Source organism: Palaemon carinicauda, chromosome 11, assembly GCF_036898095.1.
Source record: "Palaemon carinicauda isolate YSFRI2023 chromosome 11, ASM3689809v2, whole genome shotgun sequence".
In the NCBI taxonomy this organism is placed as follows: Eukaryota; Metazoa; Arthropoda; class Malacostraca; order Decapoda; family Palaemonidae; genus Palaemon; species Palaemon carinicauda.
The window spans coordinates 114413924-114430741 of record NC_090735.1 but is presented as its reverse complement, the minus strand read 5'-3'; the positions used below and the strand labels follow the sequence as shown (position 1 = coordinate 114430741).

At 40.5% G+C, this 16818-nt stretch overlaps 1 protein-coding gene across 6 annotated transcripts in view; it reads left to right on the top strand.

The window, feature by feature from the left end:
* LOC137650125 (transcriptional adapter 2-beta-like) overlaps window positions 1-16818 on the top strand; it is a 174856-nt gene that overhangs the window by 63281 nt on the left and 94757 nt on the right. For all 6 annotated transcript variants that reach the window (XR_011045917.1, XR_011045916.1, XM_068383264.1 and 3 more), the window contains exon 7: window positions 10486-10625. Coding sequence is in view for 4 of the 6 variants with exons in the window: in XM_068383264.1 (XP_068239365.1) it covers window positions 10486-10625 (140 nt within the window). In the remaining 2 variants the exon portion in view is untranslated. The remainder of the gene's footprint in view (window positions 1-10485; window positions 10626-16818) is intronic.

The following is a 16818-nucleotide window of genomic DNA, read 5'->3' as shown; positions in this document are numbered from 1 at the left end:
CCCTCACTAAAATTGTCTTGGCTGGTTTTCAGCGTTGCCGAAAGTAATACCCTATAAATAGCTCCAGGTTTGTATGTTAGGAAAAATACAAATTATTTCCAAATTTGTTATTTTTGCCTTTTCTTTTTCTAATGTGTGTTTGTGAGTTGACTTCTGCAACCAAGGCACCTGCCTTTGACTCACCGGCCGGCCCTGTGGAACATTTATGTTGGCGGTGGAGACAAATCCCCACATCTATTGGTCCTGTGGTGGCTGCACAACAGCTGGTTCAAGACCTCAAGCTCCTTATTGGACAAGTAGCAGAAGGTTAAGGGCATTGTTACCCGGTTTTAGTCTGCGTGAATGAAAAGGTTTGACTGGCTCTTATTCTTTTCTTCATCCTCCCCTCTCTTGGGGAAAGCAGCATCCTGGGTTCTCTGCACAGCTGACCTCAAACCACTGCAAGTAAACCTAGTATTAAAACTAATACTCTTGCGTCCCTATACCTTGGCGAGGTGGTATTGGGAAAGTCTTGGTTACAACAGTTTTTCCTCCTAAAAGACTCGTAATAACTTTACCTGGACGGTCACACTTCTATATATCTCAACACAGCTTGCGTAAGCCGCAAGGTTTTAGCTAGGTGCCGGTACTCCTTATTTTTGAGTACTACCATACTCAGATAAGGAGCCCCGGGTAAAGCTAAAAACCAGATTGGCAGGGACATCCACCCTTCCTAATGGGTGAGTCACCCCTAATGAATAGCGTGGTTTGTATTCCAGTTACGGAACAAAGGACAAATTCGTAGATAATTTGTATTTTTCCTAACTATACAAACCTTAGCTATTTATACAAACTTGGCCGCCAGCCCTATCCCCCTTGAAGTCCTACCTCCAAGCAAAGTGAGCTAAATCACCGTTGTGTGAGTGGGAGCAGTAGCAAACTACCCTCCCCTACCCCCTGCTAACTAGCGGTGTTGGTAGTTAACCCTCGCTGAACTTTCATGGCTTGTCATTTCAGCTACTCTAAAAGTAATACATACATACATATACCAAGGCACTTCCCCCAATTTTTGGGGGTAGCCGACATCAACAAATGAAACAAAACAAAAAAAGGGGACCTCTACTCTCTACGTTCCTCCCAGCCTAACAAGGGATTCAACCGAGTTCAGCTGATACTGCTAGGGTGCCACAGCCCACCCTCCCACATTATCCACCACAGATGAAGCTTCATAATGCTGAATCCCCTACTGCTGCTACCTCCGCGGTCATCTAAGGCATCGGAGGAAGCAGCAGGTAATACCCCTAATAAATAACTAAGGTTTGTATATTTAGAAAAAATACAAACAAATTATCTACGAATTTGTCATGTTGGCACATAGATTAACGAAGAGCACCCATGTAGTCCTACGAGCATCTGTGACAAGTTTGTCAACCAGTAACGCGTCACCAACCTGGAGAAGTGCGCCTCCACAAGACTGTGAACCAGAGACTCGTTAGGGCCCTGATGTGAGGCAAGAACATGTAGTGCAAGGAAATTAAATTTACCACCAAGAATTGCATTCAAGGGCACTCACTTCTTTAAATTGTGATCAGTTTTCCTGTGTCAGCAACACCAGACACATCCACGATTGACAGCATGAGCTAGGAAGGTAAGATATCTTCAGGACATACACCTCGACCTTTTCTAGGAATGAATGGCCCCATTAGGTGACTGTTCAGTTCCTTTCCGTGTCTTTCCAAGCGTTTTACCTAATCACAGGCGTGCACGCAAGCTCAAGCGCCCATCAGAGCTGCCTGTCTTTCTTCTGCAAAATGAAGATGATGTTCCATGCCTAACAGATCCAAGGTTTGAAAAGTTTAGGGGAGAGTACAGACACTCTTATTGAATTTCTTTTTCATTCGAGGAGTACGAGCGCTACCAAAACTGTGTCCGGACCCAGAGTCTCTAGATTAGTGGGAGTCCTCTCTTTGTGTATTTCCTCCTTCCCTCTCGCCTTTCTCCAAAGAGGAGAAAATCAGGGAAAGAAAAGATGTTTCTTCCAAGTGGAAGGATAGACGGGTGTTGCCTGGATGTGACTCCTTGGAGACTCACTTTCAGATAACTCTACCGGAGGTCAAGGCTTCCGTCTCCCCTGAATCCGTCAAGTCTTCCCATGTCTTGGACTTGCTGGGACATTTTGAGGTGAGACCTCGGAGTGGACCTCAAATGAATCTGTTGAGGAATCATCTCTCCTGAGGGTATTAGGACTCATCAGGAAACCAAATGAATTAAGGGATGCTCCGGAAGCCCCTTCTCTGGAATGCAGACCTCCAGTGATTCCTTTTTTTAAGAAAAAAACAGCCCGTAGCAACACCTTGAACTGCCTTGGTCATGACAAACGGAAAAGGTTATTCAGAAGTTGGAAGCACAAGACACTACCACCAAAGAATCCTTGCAAGCATTTTGCTCCTCTTAGGTTAATTCCTTTTGTTTTTTCGAAACAGGAAGTTTTATGTGACAGATGGAGCTCATCTTCCCCTTTCCCTTTAGACTCTGAGGTAGTGATCCTGATCCCGGGGACGTCAGCAGAGATGTTCGCACAGCAACTGGGTGATCGTCCAGTTCCTTTCCCTCCCTTTCCAATGGTTTTACCTGATCACAGGCATGCGCGCAAGTCTAAGCACCCATCAGAGCTGCCTGTCTTTCTTCTGCAAAATGAGGAAGATGTTCCACACCCTACAGATCCAAGGTTAGAAAAGTTTGAAAATTCTGAAAAATCCTGATGTCAAATAGTTCTAGGCTAAAGTCTAATCCATCTGATAGTCTCCCTATGGGGAAACTGTATCTTTAATCGTAGAGATGCTCTCTGGGCCAAGTGTTACAAGAAGTTAGCCCCAAGAGATGCGTTGTACCTTCGCAACTCGAATGTTGCTGACTTCCCTACTCTGTTTCCTCCCTCAAAAGTTAGTATGGCGATAGAAATGGCAGAGAAAGCCAAGTATTTCTCATTCATGAGAAGAGTAGTGGTTCCTAGGATACCCTCCCCTCAACAACTTACAAGACAGTCCCCTTTTAAACAGGGTCAGCAGTTCCGGCTGCTGACACCTGCAAATAATCATCAACCCAAGAAGCACTATCAGCAACCGAACTTTTGCCCGAGAGGTCACTTCTCCGAACTTAAGGGTTAAGGGGACCGTCCGCCATGTCCGCCATTTTTTTTCCTAATGATCCAAATTACACAATTTCTATATATGTTTTAGACACATATAATACCTTCATCATATAAAAATTTCAAGTCATTTGATCAAAAACTTTTGGATTTATGAGCAAAAATCATGATTTAAAAAAAATATTTAGGTACATTTTTCCCCACTACTATAATACCAATTGTATTGAAACTTATACCACAAAAACTACTCTAACAACCGAACAATTCTGTCAGACAGAATTTTGATTTTCCTTTCTGTTTTTTTTTTAATGAATTTTTATTTTTTTTTCCTCGTCTAGACGGAAAATAATCATGAAAAAAAATGTAAAACGAAAATCAAAATTTTGTCTGACAGAATTGTGGAATTTTTATTCTTCTTTTCAACGATATCTTTTTCTTTAATATCGAACAACAAATAAGTGAGAAAAATGTACCTAAGTGGGAATAAGTATGTTTTTGAGTTATGAGCTCCCAAAGATTTGCAGCAAGCTTTCGCTTCTTTTCTAAAAGAAATCAAGATAATATTATTATGATAACTTTTATTGTTCATTCCTACATAAATGCACCCTAAAGGAGGTATTTGAACCCTCAGTTTACTATTCCTATGTTATGAGTTGCCAGCGATCTCTAATTGTTGCCAGTGTTTTAGTTAGCAGGTTTCAGCATTGTACTCTTATCCATGTTTCCCTCTTTCTTGGTTCTTTTTTCTTGTTCTCCACTTACTTTTTGTTCTTTCTATCACCTTATGTAACATTGGCATTGCTATAAAATTCCAGAGGACGTTGTGAAAGCACAATCAACATACGAACTTCAAGTAAATAAACACATGCATTATAATTTCTATGTCTTTGGAAACTTTGTGATTTTTTCGTAGCAGGTAGTTTTCATTCACCTACCCTCTACCAATGCCTTTCATTTCTGCCAGAGGTACGAGATTTCGAAACATGAGAGAGAGAGAGAGAGAGAGAGAGAGAGAGAGAGGAGAGAGAGAGAGGAGAGAGAGAGAGAGAGAGAGTTGAACATTGTTATTATAGTATTTGTATAAATGGGAGTTTATAACAATTGGAGAGAGAGAGAGAGAGAGAGAGAGAGAGAGAGAGAGAGAGAGAGGAGAGAGAGAGAGAGAGAGAGAGAGAGAGAGAATACAAGTATTTGTATAAATAGCAGGGGTATATAATTCGTGAGAGAGAGAGAGAGAGAGAGAGAGAGAGAGAGAGAGAGAGAGAGAGAGAGAGAGAGAGAGAGAGAGAGAGAGAGAGAGAAAATAAGTATATTTTACAAGGGTATACGAACAAATGAAAAAGAGATTCATTCTATTATCTAATAAAAGGATGTACAGAGAGAGAGAGAGAGAGAGAGAGAGAGGAGAGAGAGAGAGGAGGAGAGAGAGAGAGAGAGAGAGAGAGAGAGAGAAGTACTTTTTACAAGGGTATACGTACAAATGAAAAAGAGATTCATCCTATTATAAAATAAGATGATAGAGAGAGAGAGAGAGAGAGAGAGAGAGAGAATAAGAATTTTTGCAAGGATATACGAACAAATGAAAAAAGAGATTCATTCTATTATCTAATAAAAGGATGTACAGAGAGAGAGAGAGAGAGAGAGAGAGAGAGAGAGAGAGAGAGAGAGAGAGAGAGAGAGAGAGAGAGAGAGAGAATACAAGTATTTGTATAAATAGCAGGGGTATATAATTCGAGAGAGAGAGAGAGAGAGAGAGAGAGAGGAGAGAGAGAGAGAGAGAGAGAGAGAGAGAGAGAGATCTACGCATCTGTCAAGGATGACGTCATCATTTAAAGACCGCTATTTTCATTGTTTGTAAAAATTATTGACTATTTGTTCTTTCTACAACCTTAGGTAACATTGGCCTTGCTATAATGTTCCCGAGGGGCGTTGTGGAAACACAATGTACATACGAACTTCAAGTAAACAAACGCATACATTATAACTTTTATACATCTTTGGCATCTTTGGCTTCTGTTTTCTTGTTCTCCACTTACTTTTTGTTCTTTCTATCACCTTATGTAACATTGGCATTGCTATAAAATTCCAGAGGACGTTGTGAAAGCACAATCAACATACAAACTTCAAGTAAATAAACACATGCATTATAATTTCTACATGTCTTTGGAGACTTTGTGATGTGTTCGTAGGTGGTAGTTTTCATTCACCTAACCCTCTACCAATGTCTTTCATTTCTGCCAGAGGTACGAGATTTCGAAACATGAGAGAGAGAGAGAGAGAGAGAGAGAGAGAGAGAGAGAGAGAGAGAGAGAGAAGAGAGAGAGAGAGAGAGAGAGAGAGAGAGTTGAACATTGTTATTATAGTATTTGTATAAATGGTAGGTTTAAATAATTCGAGAGAGAGAGAGAGAGAGGAGAGAGAGAGAGAGAGAGAGAGAGGAGAGAGAGAGAGAGAGAGAGAGAGAGAGAGAGAGAGAGAGAGAGAATAAAAGTATTTGTATAAATGGCAGTGGTAAATAATTCGAGAGAGGGAGAGAGAGAGAGAGAGAGAGAGAGAAACTGCGCACCTGTCTAACTCAGTCATGCAGACGACGCCATAAGGTGACGTCATCATTTAAAGACCGCTATTTTCATTGTTTGGAAAAATTATTGACTATTTGTTCTTTCTACAACCTTAGGTAACATTGGCCTTGCTATAATGTTCCCGAAGGCGTTGTGGAAACACAATGTACATACGAACTTCAAGTAAACATAGGCATAGATTATAACTTCTATACATCTTTGGCAACTTTGGCTTCTGTTATTGTAGTATACTTCGTTCATCTACACTCTACAAATGCCTTCCATTTCTGCCAGACGTACGATAGAACGAAATATAAGTGAAAAATCGCTATATATATGCAAAATTACACACAAAGACGATTTTGTCAAACTAAGTTATGCAGACGACACAGTAGGGATGACGTCATCATTTAAAAACCTCTATATCTTCGTTATTTGTAAAAATAATGGGTTGAAACTTCTGGAGAGCATGTACGATATGTTTCTCTATACAGAGAGACAATAAAACGATTTTTGAATTTTTCAAGTTGGTATGCCAAAATACCAACCCGGACGGTCCCCTTAAGGTTATGACTCCCGCCAGGGAGAGTAAGCCCTCTGACTGACCAAGAGTGGGGGGGGGGGGGGTGCCTGCAGAGCCATTGGGACAGGTGGTAGTTCTTCGGGGCCAACCTCTAGATGGCGAAGGTTCTCCGTTCAGTGTATTGCGTCCCAGTCAAGGACTGTCGTTCCCCATTATCTCAGACTCTGACAGTCCCATTGTATTATTTAAGAGTATCTCAACGAGATCTCCTCGGAGTGGAAGTGTCTCAGATGCTGGCCAAAGGGGCTATAGAGGTGGTTTCAGACAAATCCCCAGGCTTCATTAATAACCTCTTCTTGGTAGAGAAGCTGTCAGGAGGCTGTAGACCTGTTACAGACCGCTCCCAGTTGAACCAGTGTATGCTCCAAACGAGGTTCAAAATGGAGACCTCAGCCACCGTTTTTAAGCCATCAGGAAGAATGATTTCTTGTTGATCATAGACCTGAAAGATTTTTTTTTTCCCCTTCCATTACAGGTCCATGAAGTATCTCAGATTATCCTTCCTTCAGAAGGATACACCTTTGTTCATTGTAGTGGGCTGTAGAGAGCCAGTGGTCACAAACATTGCACCCTCCTGCAGCTTTAGTGGAGGTACCCTGAGAAGTGATAATGGACCTCTTGTGGTGGTTGAGGGCAGAGAACTGTTAGCCGCAACACTGCTAGAAGTTTTCCCTCCAGAATTTCCTTTCTTTTCAGATTCCTCTCGCCAATGATAGGAAGCCCCCCTTACAGAAAAAGCAGATTTCTGGGATGTGGTAACAAGAAGATGAAGGCATTCCACATCAATTACTTGGAAATAAAAGTTGCATACCTAGCATTACTCTACAATTCAGATCCTCTAAGGTCACAGTGGTGTCTTACTGTACATCAATAAACAAGGAGGTTTAGTATCCCATATCCCACCTGGTCTGTCAGCTTGCAGTGGGGATCCATCATTGGGGTTAAGTAAGTGCAGTGTCTTCAACCTGCTTAATTCCCGGAGGAGGAATGTCATAACGCAATCTGAGCCGACTGGGGACGATTCTTGGTTCAAAATGTTCTTTGCTTACTCAAGTGGCAAAGCGTCTTTTAACATTTTTGGGGTTGACCAATCACTTGAACAACAAACACATGCTTGTCGATCACTTGAACAACAAACTTCCTGTGTATTGCTCTCCAGCACCGCCTCGGACAGAGGTTGTTTGAGACTGACTGCGAAAGTTTTCAGGATATCTTCAGAAATCATCTGCAGCAGTCTATCAGGCAAAGTGGTCAACTTTGTGATTTGTGTTGTAGGAGCAATATTGGTCCACTCAAGGCCACTATTGCCCTGATTGCAGACTTCCTGTTGTTCCTACAGAAAGAGAACTTTCTCTCAGTCACAGCTGTTCAAGGCTACTGCTCAGCCTTCAGCCAAGTTTTTTAATCTGAAAGGAATCAATCTCCCTTCCCTGTGAGAATTGTGGCCTCAAATTAGGATCTTTGAACAGACCTGCCCACCTCGGCAACTTAAACCCCCATCTTGGAATGTGTTCAAAAGTCTTGCAGTCCCTCAAGATGGCACTTTAAATAAAACCTCTGCCAGGGATGTCGCCCTGGCATAAGCCAAGAGGGCGAGTGAATTGTATAGCCTTTCTTACCTTGTATTACATTCCAAGTGGTGGAAAAACCTATCTTTTACCTTTGTTCCAGAATTTTTGGCAAAATCTTAGAATCCGGCTTTTAATGATACCAGATTTGACTCTTACACGAATAATCTGTTACTCTATCCTGTAAGGGCGGTCAGGAAATATCTTAAAAGAACAGCTCCTTACTGGCCAAAGATCTCTAACCTGTTTGTGAGCACAGGATGCACCATGATGATTTCCAAGAACACGATTTCTTTTTGGTGAGGTTATCCTTGAAGCATTTCCAGGCCCCCACTAGAGCTCATGACATTAGTGGTCTTGCTGCAACAAGGATGTTCTGCAAAAACCATTCAGTAGCTCACGCCCGTAGTGCAGGAGTCTGGAAAAGACAGACTACCTTTACAGGACATTACTTAAAGAATTGTACCCATACATCCCTGGATACATTCACTTTGAGGCCCATTGTTGTAGCACTACAACTGCTAGACCAAGCTTACAGGATGCTTGACCTTTTGTCACCACAGTTATTCTCCACATTGAAAGGGTATGAAAAGTGGAATGCATGCTGTTCTTCATTATGTTCTACATCCAGTCTTGGCTGAAAGTATGCTCACTGAGGGAGCCCTGATACAGGTAAGAATGACATAATTTCATTTTGCATTTTGTCTTTTTGTGACATTTTTATGGTACATTTTTTTTACAGTTTGATTACTGGTCTTCCAAAAATATCGACTATTATCAGGTCAGTGACTTCGGAATTTGAGGATGATATATCTACCTTGCCTCTCACGAGCCAGTCTAATTGTCATATACACATATATATAAGCTACTCCTTTTTATGGTAACCTATCAGTGATCTAGAGCTAGATATGAACCCATCCATGACAGAGACTTCCTACCACCTAAAGAAGATTCCTCCATATAAATGACTCAGAAGTTTGTATCTGCCTAGGAGCAAACTACAAATTTTAAAAACCATTTGTATTTTTCCTAGCTATACACCTCCTGAGTCATTTACCTATCTCACAAGTCTTGACCATAAACAGTGACTCAGCCTCTAGGGGGCACGAGTGTGCTAACCAGTCATGGAGTTGCCTGGTAAGAATATATAGTTGCCAGTTATGTACATTTTTCTGTTTCTTGTTGTCATAAGTCGACTTAGTAGTAAACCCATATAAATAACTTGGGGTTTATATAATTAGGAAAAAACTTATTATTTTTCAATTTTGTAGTTTTACTACTGTATCAAAAATTGATAGTAAATCAAGTTCACTCTGATAGCAGCAAGGTTAGTAAGCCTGGTTACTGGTTTGGAAGCAAGCAGAGCTATCAGATCTAAAATGGACTGAAGCAAACATTGTGTAATTGGTGGATGTAATGAAAAGGTTGCCTTATGAGAATAAAATCTTTGTATTTTATTACCTAATGAGTGATTTTATCCTATTTAAAATTATTACAGTACTGTAATAGTTAAAGTTAATGATATCAATGACTGCAATTTTAACCTGGAGTAAAATTAAGATGCCATGTCAGATTCATGTATGATTCGTAAGGCTATGCGGAACAAAATATATGGGATGTGGTTTTAAAGAAATTAGAATGTTTTAGTTACCTATTGGGTTATTGTAACCTACCTGATTAGTTGCCAAACATCTCAAAAGCTTAAAGCTCCCGTTTCCAAAAACAATCAATATTGGATGAATCTCACTAATCTTAGAATTTTACTTGGCGGTATGGTTGTTTGTGAAAATTTACTATTTTTTTTTATTCCAATTTTTGATGGCTTAAGTGAAAAAGAGCATAAGCAGAATATTGTAAATGTTTTTTGTTTTTTCCTGACATTAACATCATAAATGAATTTACATCAACTTCTCTCATTTCATAATAAGATATCAAATGCCTTCCCATTCTCTTATATTCTGTAATCCTACCTTTTTAACTAACAACAGAGCTAGGTCCTTATGTTTCAATTTTTTCCACAAAATTTGTGGGTGTTCTACAGGACTTTGTCATACCACTTCCGCATTTACTACTTTTTTGACCAACTGTTTTTAATCCTCTCTTAGTAACGTACCTCTCCAAGCCACCTTAGTCTTATTCTGCTTCTAGATACTATATTTCTTCCCACTTGTGTTCTAGCCATTAATTTTAACATTTTAATGCTATGGATTACCAAAATCTCAACTGTTTTCTTTGTCAGTGCCCATTTTCTTGTGCATAAAATAATGCAGGCCTTATATATCTCTCATAGATATTTGCCCTCTGTTAATGGGACATTTGTTGATTACTAACTTTACAAACCTCTCTTTATTTCATCAATACTGCGGTCACTCATTCTTACTGTTCCATCAACACAGGTTTCACAGCCTAGTGTTTTCAAGGAAACAAGAATACTATTTTTGGTTGGGAAGTTAGATTAAAAAAGAAGTTCCACCTCTTATGTGAATTGCCTTATTTATAATAAATATTTTAGATTCTGGATAACATGAGGGTTAAAGTGCATGGCCATATGTCTTGCTGTATCATGGCAGGTATTGTATGATTTTTAATGTAATTTGTAAAATGTATTCCACCCACATAAAATTGTATTTTATATATTTCTTGCAGGTAGATATGTACATGAGAAGACTAAGAGAACGATCTAGAAGAAAACGTGTAGTACGTGATTTTCAAATAGTTCCGCAATTCTTTAAGAAGGAGAGAGAAAAAACACAAGTACCTTTAAAAAAAAAGAATAAAGATGATAGGTAAGTTCAACATCAAGTAAACAGATTTAACTTTAAGAGGAAAATATAGAACTAAGTATAGTTTTAATTTATGGGTGACGTAAAGCCTTACGAAGATGTACAGCTAATCTTTGAGCAAATCAAAGTTTTTGAATGGATCTAATGATAATAATACTGAAGGAGACTAACTTGAGCATATATACATTTTCCTACCGGACCCGACTTTGCATATTGGGGATTGGGTCCATCAAATCCGGAATCCGTTGAAAACGAGTCTCTAATTGCGAAGTTCCATTACCTGGATTTGAAATTATTGTAGAAGATGATTTAACATGGTAAAGTTGGTCATGTTGAATCAAATTGAAGGCTAGAAACTTAACGTTTTATCTGCAATATTAGCATTACTGCAGCATAAAAATACAAAACTCTCTCTCTCTCTCTCTCCTCTCTCTCTCTCTCTCTCTCTCTCTCTCTCTCTCTCTCTCTCTCTCTCTCTCTCTCTCTCTCAACTGCCAACTAAATAGATAGTTACCAACCCAGTAAGCTAAGGTTTTCTCTCATTCTTGTATTTAACTTTCAACTTGTGTGACAAGCATAAATGTACCTATAGCAGTTTTTTCATTAAGTGCATTTTTATATAGTACTGAGATGTTTATGGTAGTACTTGTTTTATTGACTTTAAGATGTGCTTCCTTTTAGTATGCTGAAGTATGGGTTTGCTCTGTTTGCAAGATAGTTTTTGTCTATCAAGTTTGTAATTTTTAGATGAAAATCTACTACAAAAGATAGTGTTCATGAGTATAGGGATAGTACTGAAGAGATGAAAGTTTTTCTGGATTGCTTGGAATCATGCAACCAGGATAGGAAGGCTAAGTATAGGATGATATTTAGGCCTAATTCCTTCAGTGCTGAGAGGCCTAGTGACTGCAGATAGAGCCGGAGCAGTGGAGGTGGTATTGAGAAATAGCAGTAGCATGTCAGTCTCTGTGACAGAAATATCCTTTGTTACAAAATTGCATGATTTTAAGGTGGAAATAATTAAACATGCAACATAACATAGGAATCATGCGGGTCTGGTAAAGGGGATAATAACATAAACAATGTTTCTCATAACGGAGATTTATTGGCAGTATCCTTTAGGCCAGGATGTATCTCTGCCAGTTCTAGGAAAAAATCCCCCATGGAAAATATCCCCCCAGCTATAATCCCCCGCAGGAAAAGATCCCCCCCTCAAAGCTAAAAAATAAAAACATGTATCATTTAAAGTTATATATTATATGTTCATATAACAAATTAAAAAAAAAAGTCGATATAAAACAAAATGGCAACATAATCTATAATGTACCTCAAAAGCTTCAGCTACTTTATCTGATATATCCTGAATCTTACTGTAAATATTCTAGCTAAGTGGAAGAAACGACCTTTGATTTCCGTATAAGGAAATAATGTTACGATGCTATTCATCATAGCTTTTTCAAAATATACCATTATACCATTAACCAGCTCTTCAATATTTTGAGGCACAGGAAGTGAATTGTGGCTTCGTTATCTACAATTCTACACCATCGAAGGTTTTTTCTCAAATGGCTTACTGTCGGCAGATTTGCCGAAACACTTTCATCCTTACCCTCAACGGCCTGAGAAATAATTTGTTGAGGAAGTCTCTTGTGTATCTCTAGCTCCTCTCTTCATTTCTTGCAGTACTTTAATGCTTTCTATTTGGTTCACATTTAGGCCATGTGTATGCTCATTCATTTTAAGTACTTCATTGTCTTTCACTTTTATTTTGGCTTTGTACTGTGACCTCGAATGCCGTAGTTCACACTCATATGATATCACATTGTTAGCCAATTCCTTTTGTTTCACATAAACATAGCCTTCATAAACTATTTTCATTCTACCTTTGTTAGAGCTGATGAATTTCATCGAGTTAATGATTTTATATTTTTATATATAAATACAGTGGTAAGATATGGCGAGGAGTTCTCTTGGAGGTATCTTTGCTAACTGAATGATAAGATCAGGCTAGAAAAGAAGCCATAACACAGAAAGCTAATGAGAGAATTAGGTTTAAAGTTTTCTAAATGAAGTATTTAAAGTAAAACAGTGGCTTAGATGAGTTATTTCAACTCATTCTTCAACTTTTTTGTTAATTTTCCTATTGAAAGCTTTTGCTTGTATATATACATTTAAATTTGGTTTGTTCCGTAACTGGAATACAAACCATGCTATTTAATAGGGGTATTACTTTCGGCGTAGCTGAAATGACGAGCCATTAAAATTTAACGAGGGTTTACTACCCACACCGCTAGTTAGCGGGGGTAGGGGAGGGTGGCTTGCTTCCCCCACCACCACCACCACCACCACCACCACCACCACCACCACCACCACACACACACCTTTGCTTGAGCTCACTTTGCTCTCGGCTCGGATGGTAGTTGGACGTGTCCGCTGTCATCCTCACCGCTCATTGGCAGCCATTAATGCTTTTTTAAATATTTAACTTAGCCGGTGAATATATAATAGCTGCAACTCTGCGGCTCGACAGAAAACACACTCTAAAAACTCGCGAGCGATCGCTATGAAGGTTGCGGGTGTGCCCACCAGCGCCAACTGTCGGCCAGATACCACTCTTGCATGTAAACAAACCCTTCAATTCTTCTCTGTCGACGTTGACGACAAGACGTATCAATACTCGCTGTAGAACCTGGAGTTTTCTCAACATATTTGGTGAAGTACTTCATTTTGGTTTGAGCTTTCGCAGTGCAGGTGTTTTATCTTCAACTTGAATCTTGAACTCGTTTTTGGATAGATTTAATTTTTGATGACTTTGGATTGTTTATTGGACTTCCTTTGACTTTTAAATGGCCGACCCTTCCCGTAGTACGGAAGTGTGTTTTAGGCTTTTAGCAATTATCTTATCACGTTATAAATTAATATAGATTTTCCTTTATATATTTTTTATATCTCACCCGCCTTTATTAGGCCTCTTCGATTAGCTTTCCATTTATAATAAACATTAAGATAAATTTTAATGATTTGTTTATATGCGACCTTTCCTGAGAGTAGGCGGTCCTAACTTGGAAACCGAAGTTAAACAACGTTGAGCCCTTTTCAATCGTAAATAACTTTTACAGAGCTAATGATTTAAAACTTATTAATGAATATTTTTTAGTAGATATTTTATGAAAGATTTTCTTTGAATAGTCTTCGTACTGTTTCAAAGATGAACTAACGCTTAGTTTTTTTTTTATGCTACGCAGTTTGCGCTCTATCGTTACGATAGAGAGAGAGAGTATCACGGTTTCACTTTGCAGAAAGAGTAAATCGATTCTGACGTTTTGTTCATTCTTCTTTCAAAGCTTAAATGTTTTAAATTCTATTTTAAAGGAACTTTTTAATTGAAAAACCTTTCAGTTTTTTCCTTTGGTCAAATAACCTGTTTTTTGACGAAACGTAAGTGGGCTCTCCTCTTCGGTGCGAAATCAAGAGAGAGAGAGAGAGAGATAGAGACGGAGAGAGAACGTTCCGATCTTTATTCTCGTCCCAAGCGAGTAACGTTGTTCTCGAGTTACTCTCGTCCCTAGTCTCTGTACGGGGAGAAAGGATAAAACGTTTTTAGTTTTTATTCTCGTCCCAAGGCACTGTACGGTGAGAGATTGAAAACGTAGTTTTGAATGAACTAGTGTTTAGTCTCTTCCCCAGCCACTGATCTTTTTATCTTAAAATATGTTTACTGTTTTTTGCTTGTATTAATGTGCTTACATTATACGACTGATTTCGTAATTATAACCTTTTGATGAGGGTAGAATTGCGTGCTTCAGGTAGAAATCAGTTTTATTCATACCTAATGTGAATTGTTAAAAAATTCGATTTCAGTGAAATAAGTGCAAAACAGAAAATCGTAGTGATAAAGTGATATTGCGCAAAGTGTTATCAGTGTTGCGACCGAGGGTTCGTCTGTTCGTGCCTGTCGTTCGCCTAGTCCGGGACCTCTTGCAAGCTCCCAAGCCCAGGGGAGAAGTAATGTCGTACGACTTATGGGTTCGAGAGTCCTTGATCAGCGAACAGACGTTCCCTCTATGGTATCAGTTGTATCTTACCAAGATCACCCCTACCATAAGGCGAGAGAGACGATTTTCTCCTCGTCATCCGAAGGCTTTTCGCATAAGAAACCGTGGAACAAGGTTTCGAGGCCCTTTAAGCGAAAGTCAGTCCTTTCAGGACAGGTCCAGCGTCCTGGTTTTAACTATTAGGACAGCTCTGACCCTATGCAGTTATCGGAAGACTGCTCGCCGCCTAAACAAAAGCGTAACACAGACTCCGAGAGTCTTTTTGTAGGCAAGGTTTTGCAGTCACAGACGTTACCCTCGTCTCTTACCGCAACCATTCCCGTTGATCCTAAATGGGTTGTACGGCAAGACATGCAGAATAAGCTTGCCTCCCTTATGGAAGACTATTCTGCCGATAAGTCCGTTGAGCCTAGCCGTTTCTCTCATCGAGATCCTGGCCTTCAGCCACCCTAACGTTCCTTTGTGCGTCCTGTTGACGTTGGCGTAGCCAAGTCACGTCAGTCAGGTTGTTTAGAACCACACTCGATGCGGTCTCGTGTGGATTTTCAGCCACATTTGGACGTTAGGCCACTTACTGATGCTCCTGTTGACGTTCAGGACGTTCGCCAACAATCGGAGTTGACTTGTTTTGACGCTGAGCGTCAACCTCCGCATTCTAGAGTTGTTTTGACTGCTCAGACTAGGCAGTCAAAGCAGTCTCGAGTGGACGCTGTGCGTCCTCACGCACCTGTTGTTGTTGACAGTTCACAGACTGTCAAGCAGTTACATGACGTTGCGTCCTGGTCCACTACTAATGCACCAGTGCGTGTGGACTCTGCTTGTAAAGCATTGCCACCACGGTAGGTCTCTCCCTTGCTTGAGACTTGGCTATTGTCGGACAAGGTTCCTTCAGATGAGGAAGTTGCTGTTCCCCCTCCTACTGATATTCCCTTGAGGACTCTGTCAGACGGAGAGGAGCCTAAAGCTGCTTAGCCCTCTATGGACTTTAAATAAATCATGCTGATTTTTAAGGATCTTTGTCCGGATCTTTTTGTAACTGCTGCTCCTCGTTCGCCTAAACGTCAGAGCTTACACTAGGCCTAGCTACTTCGAAGCCGTTGTTTTATAAGTTAGTGCTCTCTCGCTCTTCTAAGAGAGCTGTACGTTTGCTAGGCGACTGGTTTATCACCAGGAGGAGTTTGGGGGAGACAGCCTTTGCTTTCCCTACTTTTAAGCTGGCTTATAGAGCGAGAGTCTGATATGACACGAGAGAAGTTCTCGGCTTGGGAGTTCCTGCCTCTGCCCAGATAGACTTCTCAAACCTCATAGACTCTCCCTGGCGCCTGGCCATGAGACGCTCCAGGATTTTACAGGTCGACTTCAGAGCTATTTTCGAGCGTTTGAAGTTTTGCTGTACAATTATGTCATGCATAAACAAGGCTTTCAGGGATGGCTCCAATGATCTGACAGCCACGTTCTCTGCAGGAACAAGTCCCTCAGGGATGGCTCCAATGATCTGGCAGCCATGTTCACTGCAGGAGTACGTAAGAGGCAAGTGCGCTCAATGTGTTCTTTGTCAAGACAAACTTCACGATGAAGTCTACCAGGCTGTCTTGACAGCATTTATGGAAGGCGACTGGATGGTCTCTCTCGACCTTCAGGAGGCATACTTCCACATTCCTATACACCCGGATTCCCAACCGTTTCTGAGGTTTGTTTACAGGAATGTGGAGTACCAGTTTCGAGCCTTGTGCTTTGGCCTCAGTCCTGCGCCTCTCGTGTTTACGAGGCTCATGAGGAATGTGGCAAAATCCCTCCATCTATTGGGGATCCGAGCCTCCCTGTACTTGGACGACTGGCTTCTCAGAGCATCGTCCAGTCTTCGCTGTCTGCAGGATCTACATTGGACGTTGAGTCTGGCCAGGGAGTTGGGACTTTTGGTCAACCTAAAAGTCCCAACTGATCCCATCCCAGATTATTCTATATTTGGGGATGGAGATTCGCAGTCAAGCCCTACTCGAAGTCCAACTAATGCTGAAAAGAAAACGTTTGTTCAGTCAGGAGTTGGAACAGTCTCGTAGGGACTCTCTCATCCCTGGAGCAGTTTGTCTTGCTAGGGAGACTACACCTTCTGCCTCTCCGGTTCCATCTAGCCTCTCACT